Source organism: Leptopilina boulardi, unplaced genomic scaffold, assembly GCF_019393585.1.
Source record: "Leptopilina boulardi isolate dan_hultmark-lab unplaced genomic scaffold, ZJU_Lbou_2.1 LbouV2_90, whole genome shotgun sequence".
Taxonomy (NCBI): domain Eukaryota; kingdom Metazoa; phylum Arthropoda; class Insecta; order Hymenoptera; family Figitidae; genus Leptopilina; species Leptopilina boulardi.
Window position 1 is genome coordinate 757,529 of NW_026138039.1, and position 18,440 is coordinate 775,968.

Here is an 18,440-nt window from a genome sequence, read left to right on the forward strand (position 1 = left end):
GTAGCCCTTTGAAGTGATTCTAAACTATCCTTTTCTCTAAATAAAATTCGTAATGTTTCAAAAAAATCAGCAAATGTTTTAACTGCAATCGGCTCTAATTGTGTTTGCCGCTTTTCCTACTAATTTTTGTGCAATTAGTGCATGAAGTAATGTTAGTCTTTCATTTCTTTTTGTTTTTTTAGACAATCTTATTAAATGAATGAAGTTTTCTAAACCGCTCCCGTTAAATTCTGGTATTAATTTTATACTTTTTCCAAAATCATATTCTGAAACTTCTTCTAATTCTTCATGATCGCTGTTTAATTCATTCTCATTTAAGGTTAAACCTTCCTCTCTTCTAACTGGTTGTTCCATAGCTAACAATCTTGTTTCGAATCTTTCTAATTTTGCAAGAATGGTTTGAAAAAGGTCATTAGAACTTGTTGATGTTTCTGGCATGATTTTTAGAATATTGTCTAATTTAAGTCTGTCAGTCAGTGATATTGAAGGGGATGAACTGTCTGTGTCTATAGTTTCGTTTTTCCTACTTTCTCTAAATGAATTTAAATCCAGTTTGATTTAATAAATTTCCTATATCGTTTCGTACAATTTTATTTTATTACCGTTCGCGTTTTTTAATTTAAAATTTCATTCCTTGCAATTCTGCTACAAGAAGTACACTAGAATATGAAATTTCTTTTTTTTTGTTTATTGACGATGGAAATACTGATAAAATCACGGAGTATACCAACGCTTTAAAACAAACTTAGCCACACCCAATGAAGGTCGCCCTTCAACGTACGTAAAGTACGTTACTCTTGTTCTAAAGATTCGTAGTTTTGTTTTATATACCCTTTTTCAATGTTGCTTTTGAATGTTGGTCTGGATCGTAGTACTGGAAAATCTCGAATTCTGTTTCGTATATTTGGATAACTCTCAGGATACCTCTCTGTAGACCTGGATATCTGTATCGCTGCTTGGCTAACACTCTGGATAACACTTCGTAGATATGGATATGTGGATCACTGCTTGGTTAACACTCTGGATAACACTTCGTAGAACTGGATAACTCTCTGCATATCTCTTTTGTTAATTCTCTCGTTCACTTTGAATTATCACTTTCTTTATCTGGAACTAGTTCTTGGTTCTAGATATTTAAAGTTTGGATGAACTTCTAAATAGTTATAAATATTTCACCGTTGCCACCAATTATGTTGTCGCCGTAAGAAACAACAAATAATATTATTTTTGTGAGTTGGTCACTCAACTAAGAACAAACTCTACTTTATTTATTTAACAAGCAAAGTACAAAAACTTGGAGCTTCACTGAGTCTTTTTGAAAGACAATTTACTAACCGTGCTATCACTTTGAGTAGCGACTAATTAATCTGACCACACCTGCTTATGCATTAGTTTTAAAGGACTGTGCAATAGTCCCCACTCTTTACAATACACACTCATACTTCATACTGTTGACAATTGGTAAAAAATTGAAAAAAATTGTTTTTAAGTAACTTTTTAAAAATAGAGTAATTTTATAGGTATATATCCAAAAATTCGTAAAAAATTGCATAAAATTGTTAAAATTAAAAAAACATGTTACACAAAAAAGTAAGTGAGATTTTCTAAAAGAATATGGCAAAGTATTTTGATTTATTTGGAAATAAGTGAAAATAGATTTTCCAAGGACGGTGTCGAGGTCACGGTATCGGTGTAAAAGCTTTAGGAAATTTATTAAATTAATATAATACAGGATGTTTAGGTTTATAATAAGAAATGTTAAAATTTTTAAGTTAAAAACAATTTATTTTAATAATACTTAAAATTAGGCACAGTATTATAGGTTCGCAACTAAAAATTTGAAAAACAACAATAAATAATATAAAAAAATAATTGGAAAAAATTTAAAAAATTGGTTTTAAGTAAATGTTTAAAAATAGAGTAATTTTATAGGTATATATCCAAAAAATCGTAAAAAAAATTGCATAAAATTGCAAAGAAACCCTTTTTTGGGTTAAAATTGAAAAAACATGTTACAAAAAAAAGTATGTAAGATTTTCTAAAAGCATATGGCAAAGTATTTTGATTTTTTTGGAAATAAGTAAAGATAGATTTTCCAAGGACGGTGTCGCTTTTGGAAATTTGTTAACTTAATATAATAGAAGATTTTAAAATTTAATTTTTAATAATTTAAAATTTAACAATTCCTTTGCAATAATAATATAAATACTTTGTGATATATTTAGGATAATATAGCAATACATTATCATGAATAATTAATTAATGATTTTGAAACGAAATTCGCGTCTGTTGCGTATCACCTGATTATTAAATGTATGTATCTATTCAATAGCGACTCGCAATGTTGCTGAAAGATTTTCGGACGATATCTCGGCTGTTTACCATTCAATAAGATTTTAGCACAATTTATTAGCTTTAGGTGGTTGTCACAATGTTTATTATCGAAGCCGCAACATTCGCAAAATTGCGGTTCTCTAACTACGGAAGTTACATGTCGGTAACATTGCGACAAGGTCCATTTGCTTCTTAAGGATGTCAGAGTCATGAACCTTTTTTCTGCAACCTTCGCAAAATTGCGGCTCACTAGTTATTCAGGAGTTTCGCCTGCAACGTCGCTGCAAGGTCACTAATGTACTACTATAGAGACGCGGGTCTTGCAACGACGTTATTGACGAAGTTACAAGAAATTTTTATTTAAAATAAAAAAATAATCAATCAATGAAGATTATAAAATTATAACCCTTCATTAATTGATATATTCTTAAAATTCGTGTTGGCTGCAAGAGCTTGCTTCATATAAAATAATTTTTTAAAAAGGAATAAAATGATTATTTTTCCAAGATGCGAGTTGCCTAATAAAGTCGCGTTATTTCTTTATATTGTTTCGCTGACGTCCCGAAATTCCTGACGGTAATATGATATTAGAGTTGCTACAATTTAACTTGAAGCAAGTCTAAGAATAAAGAAAAATAATTTTAAAATAAAATAATTCTGACTTATTTAATTGATAATTTTAATAATTAATTGTTTTAATTTTATTTCTGTTGCCAAAAAAATATTGGCGTAACAATATAACTCCTACAATGTTAGATATTTTAAATATTCCTTTTATTTACACATTGCTCTTATATGAAGCTACAATTTTACCAAGTATCATTAAAATCGAAGAACCACTTGCAAATCCTGATATTTCTGACGTGGACTTAGCCGCTTGTATTTAACTATTTTGCTTCCTCATGAGGAAGCTTTGCTGTTTCTTATATAGAAATTTTAATTAATTCTTATCAAAATTGTATTCCTGGCATGAAAACGTATCGATTGATGTATGTATATAAAGTTTACATTTTACAAATATTTATAAAATTGTTCGCTATTTTAGTTGTTTTTCTTTTAATCTTGAATATTTTTAAATATGTTTTTTTCACTTCCTGTAAAAACAATAAATTCCCTGCAGAAAATGTCGTATTCAAAAGTATTGCAATGTATTAACAGTTTGAATGCATTTTAATCCCGTTATTTGATGCGTTGACAAGCTATTAAAAACTACTCGTTTGCATAAAAATGAACAGAATTTAATGCGATTTAATACAGAAATGGCGCCGTTCGCATTAAAAAGTATTTATTTGTATTAGCCCAGCAACTAAGAATACTACGAATACGAACTACGAATCTGAGACACGAACCTTTGACTATCATAGCTCTCAACCATGCTGGGAGGGTCGAGACGCGTTCGACCAGTGGAGGTTATGAAAATTTTTGAAAAAATGTTCCTTATAAAGAAAAAATTAAAAAGATACCTGTGCAGAAATTTTGCTATGGCCCGGAATGAAACGCCGCGCCTGATGTTGTCCTGGAGTGGGATTACGAATAGCAAGGTTTTTAACAAGGAACACTAGGTAGGTGTCCCCCTCCGATTTCATTCATCTTGATATATGTTGTAATACTCGAAAAACTAATTAACACTTATATTTTTTATCGGCAATGGTGAACATTTGAGGGGTGAAAACCACCCCTAAAGTTCTTACCGAAATATAGAATTTTCACCATATAAATAAAAATTCAATAAACAAAAAATAACAAAATTCCTCGCTTTATATTTTCACTTTATATTGTTTTCACCCCTTAAATGTTCACCATTGCCGATAAAAAAATATACGTGTTAATTAGTTTTTCGAGTAGTACAACATATATCAAGATGAACGAAATCGGAGGGGGACACCTACCTAGTGTTCCTTGTTAGTCAGTAAAAATTCTATGATTGATCATGTTAAGCAATCTCTAGCAAAGCGTACGAGATGATCTGTTTACAGCTATAAATGATTTCAACATCAGAACTTATCTTCTGATTAAGTTACTTAAAAGTATATCCTCATATGTGTCTATAGAAGCATGATGCCCATGTTTCATTTCCTATTAGTGACACAACTAAACGTTTCCCGACGAATGTTCTACACTCCTTGAAAGTTCACGAGATACTCTGTCTACAGCCATAATTGGTTTTAATATCAGAACTTATCTTCTGCTTAAGTCACTTAAAAGTATCCACAAATGTGTCTTTAGAAGTACAATGCCCATGTTTCATTTCCTATTAGCGACGCAACTAAACGTTTTCTGCTGGATTTTTCTATGCCTTTTGAAAGCTAACGAGACGCTTGTGAGGAAATCCTCGATATGAGAATGAATTAGCGCCTGACGGTTGATATTTTCTTATGCATATTTATCTTCGTAAAATTTCGACGAAACCGATGTGAATTTCGGTGAATCGTGGACTGACGTTTGGGGGGAGAAATTTGCGGAAATTATAAGATAGGTGGTTTATATTATATTTTCTTATTGTGATTTTTTTTGTTTTTGATTGATATTGATGATTATCGTACAATCTTTATTTTATCATCTTATATAAATCTTACTCGTTATTTTAAATAATTTTACTCTCATTTTCTAATTTGCATAATTTATTAATTGTATTTTATTTTCAAATTGATTAAATTACACGCTTTGCCTACAAACATAAATGGTTTTAAGATTGGAACTTATTTTCTACCAGTGTTACTAAAAAAGGTCGTTAGTCCATATGCTTAGGGAACATTGGGACACAATTTTATTCATGTTCCCATCATACTAGAAAACTCAAATGAGATGTATATTACTTAGTTCGAGGTCTACTTTTAGCCACCAAAAGATAGCGTTTATCCTTGATGGGCCATTTTCTATAAGAATCTTGGTAGACTCCTTTGATGACACTTGTGACTAACTTGTTCACTTAAAAGTATTTTTATTAACAGAATTTCCAACTAAAAGTATTTCTATATAACAAAATTTTTATTTAACAAAAATGTTATTCAAAAAATTTCTATACAATCTAATTTTTATTTTATAGAATTGTCATGTAATATAAATTCTTCTTAGCTAAATTTTTAAGACAGAGAATTCTATTTCACTGATACTTTATTTGACCGAAGTTTCACTTATCCGAATTATCATTAGATGGAAATGTTAAAACGTCGAATTTCCATTTGATCGAACTTTCATATATCAGATTATCCACTTGGTTACAAATTTCAGCGGAAGTTTTAAAATCAACTAATCACAATCTTCTTAATAATTTTTATTTGTTGATTTTAAAACTCCCGCTGAAATTTGTAACCAAGTGGATAATCTGATATATGAAAGTTCGATCAAATGGAAATTCGACGTTTTAACATTTCTATCTCATGAAAATTCGGATAAGTGAAACTTCGGTCAATTAAAGTTTCGGTGAAATAGAAATTCTCTGTCTTAAAAATTAAGCTAAGAAGAATTTATGTTAAATGACAATTCTATAAAATAAAAATTAGATATGTATAGAAATTTTTTGAATAACACTTTTGTTAAATAAAAATTTTGTTATATAGAAATTCTTTTAGTTGGAAATTCTGTTAATAAAAATACTTTTAAATTTGGTAGGCTTATTTATCACAATAATCTCTCAAAAATGAAGAGATGATTTTTAAAAATACCCCCAAAAAAAAATTTTATGGTCTTTTTTCCAAAATTTTTTTTTAATTGAAAAAATGTTTAAATAGTAAAATTTAAGGTAATCTATAATATAATCGTCTTCTTTACGTCAAGACAAATCGATTAGTATATATAAAGTATAGATTTGATTGAAATTTAAAGAATTAATAAAAAATCAAAAACCATATTTTAGCTACAAAATTTTGTGTTTTTTTAAATTCAAGTTAATACATAAAATATTTGAATTCCTTGCATTGAAACGAATCGATTCGTATATATAAAGTACATGTTACACCCAAAATAAATTACAATTTTCTTAATTTTTAAAAAAATTTAATGAATTTAAATCAGTTATTAAGTCGAAATGTTTTAAATCAATTAATTGAATTAGAGAAATTCATAGCTTCCTTCACGAGGCAACAAATTTTTTGCTTCACACAATAATGTATAAAGTCTTGAATTAGAAAGTATTCATCTCCTTTAAAAATTTTTCGTGTATTAAGTTGGATTCAATCACATTCAAGTGAATGCGATAAATGTATTAAACAGTATTCACTCGATCGTGAATGCAATTCAATACTTTTAAATATGTCATTTTATGCAGGGTTGGCGCTTGACCCCTTTTGTAATTCTGCCCTTCAAATACACTGCGCTTCATTTAATTGTGTAACTTTTTTATTTTTTCGAATTTTGATCTGATACATTGGTATTTCTTGCACGGGCGTAGGGAGACAATGCTAACCGTCTCCTCCTGGAAGGGCACCAGGTTTAGAACACGAAAGCATAAAGTGTAATACTACCTTAATATAAATAAGCCTTTCATGGAATATATAATATTAAATTATAAAGTTCAAGATTTCATTGACGTCATGTTATAGGTTTCTATCACTTACTGTTATTAATTTATAGTGCTTCGAGGAACGTCGATGTAGAATTGCTTTAAATAATATTTTTTAAATTTTGTAGAAGGAAGTACAGAACAATGTGAAAAATATGTTGAAGCAATGATAGTGGATCCTTTCGTGCAAGTGACACCTGTAATGGCATTATCTCATATGTGCACTAATTTTATTCTGCATCCTCTATCTGTAGCTGGACACGTAATTAGCAACTTTGTCGACAATGCAACAGGTACTTAAAAAGCATTAAATATTTTATCTACTCATTGAAAAAAGTTGGATAGACGATACGGTATTCATATAGCCGCGCAGGAGCTTTAATATGCAATTTGCCTTTTTTATATAGAACCTTTTGGTGCTATATGGAATTATAAGAAGGTCTATATGGGCAACTTTTATGGTTGGTTTAGGTAAGAAATACCATTTAAAATGACACAGTTAAAAATGCAGGGTGATTATTTTATTGTATTAAAACTAATATTATAAAGGAAATGCAAATTTTTTTTAAAAAAGTAAATATTTATTGGTTTAGGTATATTTGACAGTAGAAATGAGCGTACAATGAGTAACTGTATTTTCCTTTTCGGACAGTAAGTCGCTTTTCTTTATCGACAGTCGATATAAAATTTAACCCGCGTAAATATGATTTTTGTAGTCTCTGTATACATTACTTACATTTACTGCTTAAATTTATAAAAATTTAATTTCATTTACTGTTAAACAAACACACTCTTTTACACACTGACTACACAAATCACATTTTCGCACGTTAAATTTTATATCCACTGTCGATAAAGAAGTGCGTCTTACAGTTCGAAAGAGAAAATACAGTTACTCATTGTACGCTCATTTCTACTGTCAAATATACCTAAACCAATAAATATTTACTTTTTTAAAAAAAAATTTGCATTTCCTTTATAATATTAGTTTTAATACAATAAAATAATCACCCTGCATTTTTAACTGTGTCATTTTAAATGGTATTTCATACCTAAACCAACCATAAAAGTTGCCCATATAAGACCTTCTTATAATTCCATATAGCACCAAAAGGTTCTATATAAAAAAGGCAAATTCTATACTCAAGTTACTGTGCTGCTACATGGAATATTTCGCTATAGTAGTGGAGCTATACAGGTTCTAACTCACTCCTTTTCGCGACCTACCTTACCGACCAACGGTAACTTACCATAGATCGGTGTTACCGACCGCGGCCGCAAAATGGCGCTGTTGCTCGTTGGAATTTTTGAATATTCCCACCCACTTTCCACCCTCTTGACCTCCCACCACTGTCTAATTAGCATACCGAATTTATTTTTCATGGTAAGTCCCTATTTACTATATATATATATATATATATATATGTACTAGCCCCCCTGCGAGCTTCGCGCGCCAACCCCCTATTTTTTATTAGTTTTGTAGATGTTTGAGTTAATGTTTAGACAATTTCTGGAATTTAAAACTATTATTAATATTTTATTATTTATTTCTTTAAATGTTATTTACGATTTTTTTTATTTTTACATTTAAGGTTATGTTCGTTTTTTAGTCATTTTCCTTCAAAGTTTGACCTAAATTTTGAGGTTATGTTTATTTCTTCGTCGTTTCCCGACAAAATAACTTAACCTTAAAATTTAGTTGAATTTCGGCGGAAAATCCACCTCTCCTTCAACGTAAGGAAGGAGGGGGGGTTTGCGACTATATTCATAGTCTTGAAACGAACATAAACTTTAAATTCAGGTCATTTTTGGCAGGAAATCTACCTCCACTTGTGGCTATATTGAAAGTCTTGAAATGAACATAACCTCATAATTTATGTCATTTTTGGCTGGAAATACGGAGAGAGATGAGGGAAGGAGGAACGACTTGCTGCTCTATTCAGAGTTTTGAAAGAAACATAACCTCAGAATTTAGGTCAATTTTGGTGGGAGACGGGGGACTTGCGGCTATATTGAAAGTCTTAAAATGAACATAACCTTAAAATTTATGTCATTTTTGGTGGGAAATACGGAGAGAGGGTAAGGGAGGGGGGCAGGACTTGCGGCCCTATTCAGAGTCTTGAATCGAACATAACCTTAAAATTTATGTCATTTTTTGCGTGGGAGGGGGGAAGGGGGGGGGGACTTGCAGCTATATTCATATGGGTCATTCCATATCAAATGTATCCAACTATTGTACTATCCGTGGGTTGGGTTCACTTGACATGGAATGACTCATCCTTGTCAGAAATTTCTGAAATTAATAATAGAAATTTGAATATGTACCATAAAAGAGAAAACTCATCAGTCATGTGAAAACTCTCATTGTGAAAAGTCTTCTTTTAGTGAAAACATCTTTTTTCTTTCAAGTCAGTCCAGTGAAAAACAAAATTTTCTTTCCATTTTTGTTTCAAAATTGATAATTTTATTTAAAAAATTTCATTAAAGTTAAAGTAAAAAAGTGATTTGTTTATTCAAAAAATTTCATATTTCACATAAATTTTCAAGAAAAAAAATGGTATGTATTTCATACATTGGTTAATACCAATAATAATTTCTGAATTATTAGAAAAAGAAAGATGGGGGATGAAATCGATATCGCCATCAACATCATCATCTGAATCATCTTCAGATGATAATGAAACATGCGAATCATCATCACCATCCAGCATACCATGATCGTCCTCCAACTCCAGGCATTTATCTTAATATACCTCCCCTTCTCATCCACGAAGAGATTACACCCCCTCCTCAACACTATAAATTATATGAAATTATTAGAAGGCCGACGAAGCCAACAAAACGTTGGTATCCTCTGAAACCAACCCCCCCTCCTCTAAAAATGATGATGATGATATTAATATTTGTAAGAAAAAGAGAAAAATTGAAAACTTTTTTTTAGAAATTTAACTAAAATTAATTTTTTTGAAAAAATGATGAAAGTAATAATTAATTAATGTTTATATTTAAAATATTTTCAATAAAATTAGTTAATAAATTTTTTATTTCTAAAATATACATTATGTGTTTTTTTGTATACTTTCTCTAATTTACATTTTCCCTAATTCAATAACGAAAATTATATTGTCAACAACAAAAATAATTTAACTAATTTTTTTCAATTTAAATTATTATTTTGTAAGTTACCATTCCCAGATAAAATTACCATATGTCGGTAAGTTACCGTTCACAGATAAAGTTACCATAAGTCGGTAAATTATCATTCATAGATGTTATCCATAAATTTCTATTTTACCTATTAAGTGATTCATAGTGCTTTCAAGATCTACCGCACATGACATCGATGCAGTAGAGTGATAGTGGGGAGTGTAACATATAGTGGGGAGGTTCGTGTACATATAGCAGCACCCATGCGTAGAACAGTCAGTCTGATGTCAGTCTCCAGCTCCATCAGCAGCATAAGTAGCAGTGGTAGTAGGAGATAGCAGTAGAAGCAGAGTTTCACGTGGTTGTAACAGTAGAAGCAAACTTCCACGTAGCAGCTGTATTACTAAGCTGAGACAAACGTGCTATAGAAGATTCTTTTCATGCGTCAGTAGTAGAAGCTGTCCCTCCGAGCTGAGTCAGACATACCAGAGAGCGGGCTACTTGCATACGCCAGTAGTAGCAGTCTCACCAAGTTGAGTCAGGCTCACTAGAGAGGGGGCTACTTACACACATCAGTAAAAGCAGTCTCACTGAGTTCAGTCAGGCGTGCAAGAGAGGGGGCCACCTACACCGCAGAAGTTTCACTTCACAGACAGCAGACTCAGCGAGTTTAAACTTGTCTGTCTCAACTTACTCAAGCGCGCTAGAGAGGGGGTCAATATTATTCGGTTGGAGGTTCCAAAAATATCCAAGAGGGAGGGCTGTACCATATTTATCATCATCATCTTTTTCTCTGTTTCAGCTTCTGCTTTCTGTTTCAGCTTCTGCTTTCTGTTTCAGCTTTTGTTTTGTTACCGTGTCTTCATGAATAATAAGTAAAAATGTCTACATGCAGAAATAGTAAACCATATGAAAGAGTAGTTTCACAGGATAGCATTAATAAAATTTGTGAAGTATCAGAAAATTTCATTAATGTTGCTAAAATTGAGTTAGAATCTATATCATCCAAGTCAGGTGATGATCGTTTCATTAGCTCATTTGAGTGGCATAACAAATGTAAAAACATTATGCTCTTTTAAACAAATTTTCTTAACGTTTTCTAAAAAAGAGAATTTTAAATTTACAAAAACAAATTTATTATTTTGAATGCCATGTTGATTCGGTAATGAAACGTGGAGCAGGTTTTGAAGCGAATGATAGAATTAAATGGACTGTGACTGATAGGGCATTTAACCTTAGAATTCAAAGCGTAACAATTATTAATATGAGTCACATAGATATTAATTTATTCTTAGATGATGCCTATTCAAATTTTGAAAATAAAGTTAGAGCTTGTTTGAATACATTAGGTTGTCTAAAAGTTTATACAATCCTAGTAGCTGAATTTAAAAAGACTTTAGCTGATGTAACAATAATTTTTGATTTATAATCATTTATTGCGAAAACTGGAGAGATTTTCCTTACAACAGAGTTAGATAACTTTTATAATAAAAATGTTAAGCAAAAAACTCTCAAACTTATAGAAGAATTTCAGGAAAAAGAATCTAATTAGCAACTTGACTCTATTATCAGAGTAGATGTGAAATTTAAAAAATACAACCCTATGCGTGTTGGTTGTTTCATTAAAATGACACTTGATATTGAACGAAAACATGCTTGTTTAAATGTCCGAACAGAAGCTAATGGATGCTTAAAGTCGGCGATTTTTTCAGTATTAAATAAAACCTCCTCTAATCCAGGAAGAGTGAAAAATATGAGAAATTTGAATATGCTGTAAATTTTACAGGTATTACAATTGGTTATGATGCTCATTTTATTATAAAAGCTATTGCTACTGAATTTGAAGGTTACTTTCGGTTACTTAGGTAAAATTTTTCTTTGTTTAGAGATGCGTTTCAACAGTTTCTTTTCATCTTCTCTGCTGACATCCTTGGATTTCATTCCAATAGTACGATGTTTATTGTTATTATACTTTGTAATAAGAGATTGTAAAAAGTCTTCCCATTTATAACTTCCTCGTAAGTTAAACTGTGGCCACATCATATTTTTTAGTGTGCGGTTAAATCTTTCGATAATTGAAGCTTTTAAATTACTATTAATTGAATACAGTTTAATTTTATATGATTTCATTAAACTCTCAAATATAGAATAACACAATTTTTTCCCTTTATAAGTATGCAAGTTTTTAGGAACACGGACGTGTTCCAAAGATGAAAGGAACAAGTATATTGTTATATATTGTCCATTCACAAGTATAGATTCCATAGCTTTAGATACGTCTTTTCCACTTTTACTTTTTACAGGTATAGCCCATGCATACTTAGAAAATATATTTATAACTGTAAGCATATATTTGAAACCTTTATTAACTTTAGAATAAGGTATCATTTCAACTAAATCTACTTGCCAGGTTTCATCAATTCCACGCATTTCTATTTTTCGACGAGAATAATTCCTCCTAGCTTGGCTATGTAACTCTGTGACAACTGTTAACATTTTATCGTTCATGTTCAAAATGATCTGAATAGAACAATATTTAATATAATAATGATCTTGATTTTACAAGTTCACTCTGAATATATAATTTGAGCTTTCCCGTAATAATTTCATTGTTATGACTTGAATTGCCAGCCTGTTGTGATGCGACAAGTAACCGTAGACGATCAACAATCTAGTTTGGATCATCCCAATAGATATAGTCGAATATTTTTTCTTTCCAACTAGGTTAATGTAAGAACTTTCAAAATTAATTTGCGTATCACCAATCATATGTCCCGTCCTCTAACAAGATGTTTTTGAATATGAGCATATGTTTGACATAAATAAAAACTATCGACGTTAACATGTCGCCTCATACAAAAAAAGCCTTAACATTGTCCTGCTTCTCACAAGCGATATCATCAAAAATGAAAATTGATTTTGCATCTTTAGGTGTAACGACTTGTTCACTGAATGGGAAGAACTCGATGCCGTATACTTTACTGAGTACTTGTTCCAAAAATTTATATTTCGGTTGCTGTAATGATTTTGAATATTAATATATATTATCAAATCCTGCACCATTAGGATGTATAATCAGAGAAAGAAGAGGATTCGTTTTTCCACAATTTGATGGTCAACAAAAAGCTGCTCGAATACTATTTGAAAATAAACATCCATGTCGTTTAACCCCATTACTCTTAGTTTAAATGAGGTTATCAACATTTGCAATAGGGAGTTGTACAGCTTGTACCTTAAACTGCATCTTACAATTGACTAACAAAGAAACTATAAATACCCCATTTATGTAGTAATCATTCCTCACGATAAAGTGAAGAAAAATTCTTGGAGTGGTCAAGGAAGAATACAATTTTCAAGAAAAATAAACACTAGACATTAAGGAAGATTATTCACGCTGCTAAGAATAACATGAATAATAATCATAATGCAACAGATACTATTAAAACAGCAATGATTGGTGCACAGAATGCAGTTAAAAATGTTGGTAGTAAATGTAAACATTTATCACCTCGAATTCATCCTGTTCCCCTAAAAGTTGATGGTATTTTACCACTAATAGCAATTTTTGCCGGACTTAGTGCTTTCAGTGCACTTAGTGGTGGAGTCAGTGGTATTAAACCACATCAAGGAAAAGGGTTAAAATATACAAAGAACGTTCAAAAAAACTAATATTGAAGCTACTTCACCGTGCTCTAACCGACAATGATTTACTTAAATATGCTAAACTTATGAAAATACCTCATTTTCGTGGTATTTTCATGAGAAATGAGTTACCAATTACAGGACCTTATAAATGTGAATCAGCAATAAGTAATCTTGATGATAAAGAAGGTCCTAGGACACATTGGGTAGCATATAAAAAGATAAACAATGAAACGGAATATTTTGATAATTTTGGAAATCACTTACCGCCATTAGATCTCATTGTTTATTAAGGTGTTGGTTGCTATATAAAATATAATCATGAGAGATATCAAAATTTTGATACATTTATATGTGGTCATTTATGTCTTAAATTCTTATGTAAGCAACTTGACGTTAAGAACAGTTTTAATCTATATAAGAGTATGTAAGCAATTATAACCTTCAGTATAAATGTAGATGTCCAACATGAATGACTCTTTTACTTTAACGTTAACGCGAAAGTCTTCAATTATGAAGGCTTCATACTTCCCACCTATTGAACTTTCACCTAACCAAAATTATACATTTGGGCTTGTTAATCTATTTACATATAACTCAATTCCTAACATTGATGAAATTTCCAACAAATTTTACATAGATGATTTTGAGATTACTATACCTACAGGTAGTTATGAAATTAAAGCTATAGAAGCATATTTGAGACGTCAAATATCAGATAAAAATTATTTAGCAATTGAGACCAACAATAGTACATTAGGATGCTATATTCAATCAAATATTTTGATTGACTTTACTCCTGAAGATTCTATTGGTAGTTTATTGGGATTCACTGTTCGCAAACTACCGCTGAATTTAAAACATCCCCGCGATTTACCTGTAAAAATATTGAAAGTGAATGCTCTACGCATTAAATATAATATTACCACTGGAGCGTATATAAATGGCAAAAAAGTTCACACTATACATGAATTTTTCCTTACTGTGCCACCGGGATATAAGATTGTAGAAGTTCCAGCACACATCATTTACCTTCCAGTCGCCGTAAGAACAATACAAAACATTCAGTTGCGTATAGTTGCGTATAGTAGATCAGAACGGTATTTTGGTTAATTTTAGAGGAGAAACAATAACAATCCGTTTACATATAAAATCAATGTAATAGGTTATTTTCAATCGAAAAGTTGGAGGTAGTTATAAAACTCAAACATCATGTCCATCGAAGATCAGTTTAAATACAACTCGCAAGGTGTTAACACCTCAGAGTCGACTATTCCTGAAGCAACTAGGTTTACGAATCAGAAATCAAAATTAAGAAGAAGAAACGAGAGAAGCGGTGAAAAATTTTTCCTGTTTATTTTGTGACGTTGCGTTGTTATAAGAAAAAAATGGAGGAGATTCTTAGCATTCCAGCATCAGTGAATTTTGATGAATCCATAGGTAATTATGAGATTCTCAGTCATCAAACATATGCATCCTCATTGTTTAACAATAGTGATGAAATTCGCATTGTTGTACAAGATCAAGATATAACTATTTTACCAAGCAACAGTGCACTACATATTTTTGGAAGGTTGACTAAGGCTGATGGAACTGCTATCACACAAAAAATCCATTTTACCAACAATGCTACCAACCTATTTGTTTGATGAAATTCGTTATGAATTGAATGGTATTGAGATTGATCGTTGCAAGTATGTTGGTCATACAACTACCATGAAAAGCTTGGTTTCTTTAACACCACCTCAACTTAATCGCGCTGAAAATGCTGGAGTTTTGACACTGGATTTGAATTCAAAAATGTCATTACAAGATAGATATTTTGATGTATCAATACCTCTTGGTATGATTTTTGGTTTTGCTGAAGATTATAAAAAAATTGTAATGAATGCTAAACATGATGAAAAGTTCAAAATACAAATTAATAAAGTTGAATGGTTAGTGCCATATGTTTTACCATCTAATAATAATAAAATTAAATTATTGAAATTTATTGAGAAAGATCCACTAATTTCTGAGTTTTCGATCATGGGAAATGTTTGAGTATCCTTTAATTCCGTCAATTACAAGAGTCATGTGGCAAATAAAATTATTAACACAATTGTAGAAGCCTCGATATGTAATTGTTGGATTCCAAACAGAAAGAAAAGATAAACGTAGAAAGTCTGCATGTTATTTCGATCACTGTGACATTACGAATGTAAAACTCTTTTTGAATTCACAGTCACATCCTTATAGAAATTTGAATCTAAATTTTAATCAAAATCAGTATTCTATACTTTATGACACGTATGATAATTTTCAATCTTCTTACTATGGAAGAGATACTGAACCCACATTAAAGCTTGAAACATTTAAATCATTGGCTTCTCTAATTGTTATTGATTGTTCAAAACAAAATGAGTTTCTCAAGCAATCTTCAGATGATGTACGTTTGGAATTTGAAGGAAGAAATAATATACCTGATGAAACAACTGCTTATTGCCTCATCATTCATGATCGCATTGTACTATATAAACAAATCAGTATAGTTTAGAAGCTATAAAGCAGTGGAGGGAGGTAAAATGAAAGTAGTGGGGTTAACCTAAGAGGTATAAAACTAACATTTCTGGGATAGAAATTCATTTATGTTTCAGGATGGAGTTTATCCTAGACGTTCAAGGCTTCAAGATACCCCTTCAACGAATTTATTTTCGAAAATTTGGCTATACTTCCTTTTGAAGCTGATGATCAACTTCGAGTTAACCTCTTTGAACCTCCATATGCTTGGAATTCAATACCTGGACGTTACAAAAGTGAAAATCTTTGGTTAACAAACAATTATCATGGAATCCATTGGATGTGTACTGTCCAGCGATTAAAAATATTAGAACTGAATCATTGTTCACAACATGTACACATCATATTACACAAACTGAAAATTGTGCTGTAAACAATGTTATGAGTCTTCATAATTAGTTTCTGAATGTATCGAATAAATTGAGAAATTTATCATTAGGCGTCGATGAAGCGGATTGTAATTATACTAGTTTAAAATCTTTTTATGAAACTTCTGAATCTCTATTTTGAATAAATAAATTTAATAGTATTAAAAAAATTAATATCTTTTTTATTGTTATTGTTCAACCTATAACCTTAGTCTTAAGACTACACTGTAAAAAGTCCAAACAGAATTTTCCTAAAGATAGGAATTTTACTTTTAAGAATCCCTGGCACAAATACTATATTAAATGCAGAAATAATACAGAGTCCAAAATGGAAAATACAATATTTAGTAATTTTACAATTTCGAATATTGGGATTTTTCATTCCTCGGCTAAATTCCTCCTTTTAAAGTGGGTAATATACGCACACATTTACGATTTATGCGCCGTGTTCAATCGTTAATGCCCGGCAGCAGTCGGCATTCATCGACAATTGTCTTTTTGATTCTAAAGATGACGTAAAAATGGTAAAATTTTACGACACGAGTTATTTTATCCTTACATAGGACAATTCATAAAAGTTTTTGTTCATAATTTAAATTAAACTTGAATATGAAAAACAAAAATGTTAATGTTTCTTGTGCAAAAATATAGGAATAAAATATAGAGTCTAATTGTGTTTATAATTATTTTTTCTTTATTTTATAAAATTCTTTAGCGAATATTAATAACTTAAATGTAAATACCTTTATCGTAATCGCATAAAAAGTATAAATTATTCCTATATTTTTTTCTAAACATAAAAATTTAATATTTTATAAAATTTCGGAAAAGTACTCTTTTTTCAAAGCAATTTTATTTCAGTCGGTAACATTATTGATGTCTGTATATTTACTTTCTCCTGCGTTTAAAATACCAGAAAGTGTAACTGTACAGTTCGTGCCAATTTTCCCATCTCGTCTGGAAAATTACATAACCTAAAAATTTTATTCCCATCGACAGTACAAGTGCCGTTCTGATAGTGGGTAATAATCTTTCCCACTTTCAAAGTGGTAAAATTCCATTAAGACTTTTTAGAGTGTAATAATAATGAAGGAAAAATAAGAAGCAATTTTTAAGTAAAAAATATATTAATTTATTTTCCCTAACATTTTAAATATATTTACATTTTTCTATTACAATTATTTTTTATATATTTTAATAATATTTAATATTATTTACATTTAAATTTACTAAATTTTCCACCAATATATTTTAATTGTAATTTTTGAGACTGTACGGCTTCTTCCACCATCGTATTGGAAGTAGGTTCAGCTTCAAACAGCTCAGCCAACCTTGCTGGCAGGAATGTTGTAAATGCAGCATCCAATTCTACTATAATCCTGCCTCCGAATTTGGTCTGCACCCTCTTTATTTTAGTTACTGCATGCAGCCCATTTGGAGACAATTCAGTAAACGGTTTGGTAGGCAAAAAGCTCTCCATGCGACCAACAGCGTTGAGTTTTTGTAAATCCATAATTTTTTTTATATCTGTAAGCATAAAATTTTAAATAATAAAAAATAGAATAAAAGGATTTGAAGAAAAAAAGGATATAATACTTACCGAAAGAATGATTTTGTTGCTGCTGCTACAGCTAGTGTTGCTGATGCTGTTGGAAATCTAGAACAGAAATGATCTCTTCGAAACTGGAACCCACATTTTAACTCTGCCTACCCCACTCTTTTTCAACTCCCACTATTACAATGATGCACAGGCAAAGTTGGTGAAAAGAGATAGGGAGAGTGCCTACGCAACTCACCATATACTCGATACCCAATCACGCTCTTCCTCAACTCCCACTATTACAATAATGCGCACGCAAAGTTGGTGAAAAGAGAGGTAGAGTGTGCAC

At 30.8% G+C, this 18,440-nt stretch overlaps 1 protein-coding gene across 5 annotated transcripts in view; it reads left to right on the plus strand.

Moving 5' to 3' along the window:
* LOC127290862 (chloride channel CLIC-like protein 1) overlaps positions 1-18,440 on the plus strand; it is a 175,872-nt gene that overhangs the window by 87,405 nt on the left and 70,027 nt on the right. For 4 of the 5 annotated variants that reach the window (XM_051319676.1, XM_051319674.1, XM_051319675.1 and 1 more), the window contains one exon: positions 6,964-7,128. The exons of the other annotated variant lie outside the window; for it this stretch is intronic. In XM_051319676.1, the coding sequence (XP_051175633.1) occupies positions 6,964-7,128 (165 nt within the window). The remainder of the gene's footprint in view (positions 1-6,963; positions 7,129-18,440) is intronic. 5 annotated transcript variants of the gene reach the window in all.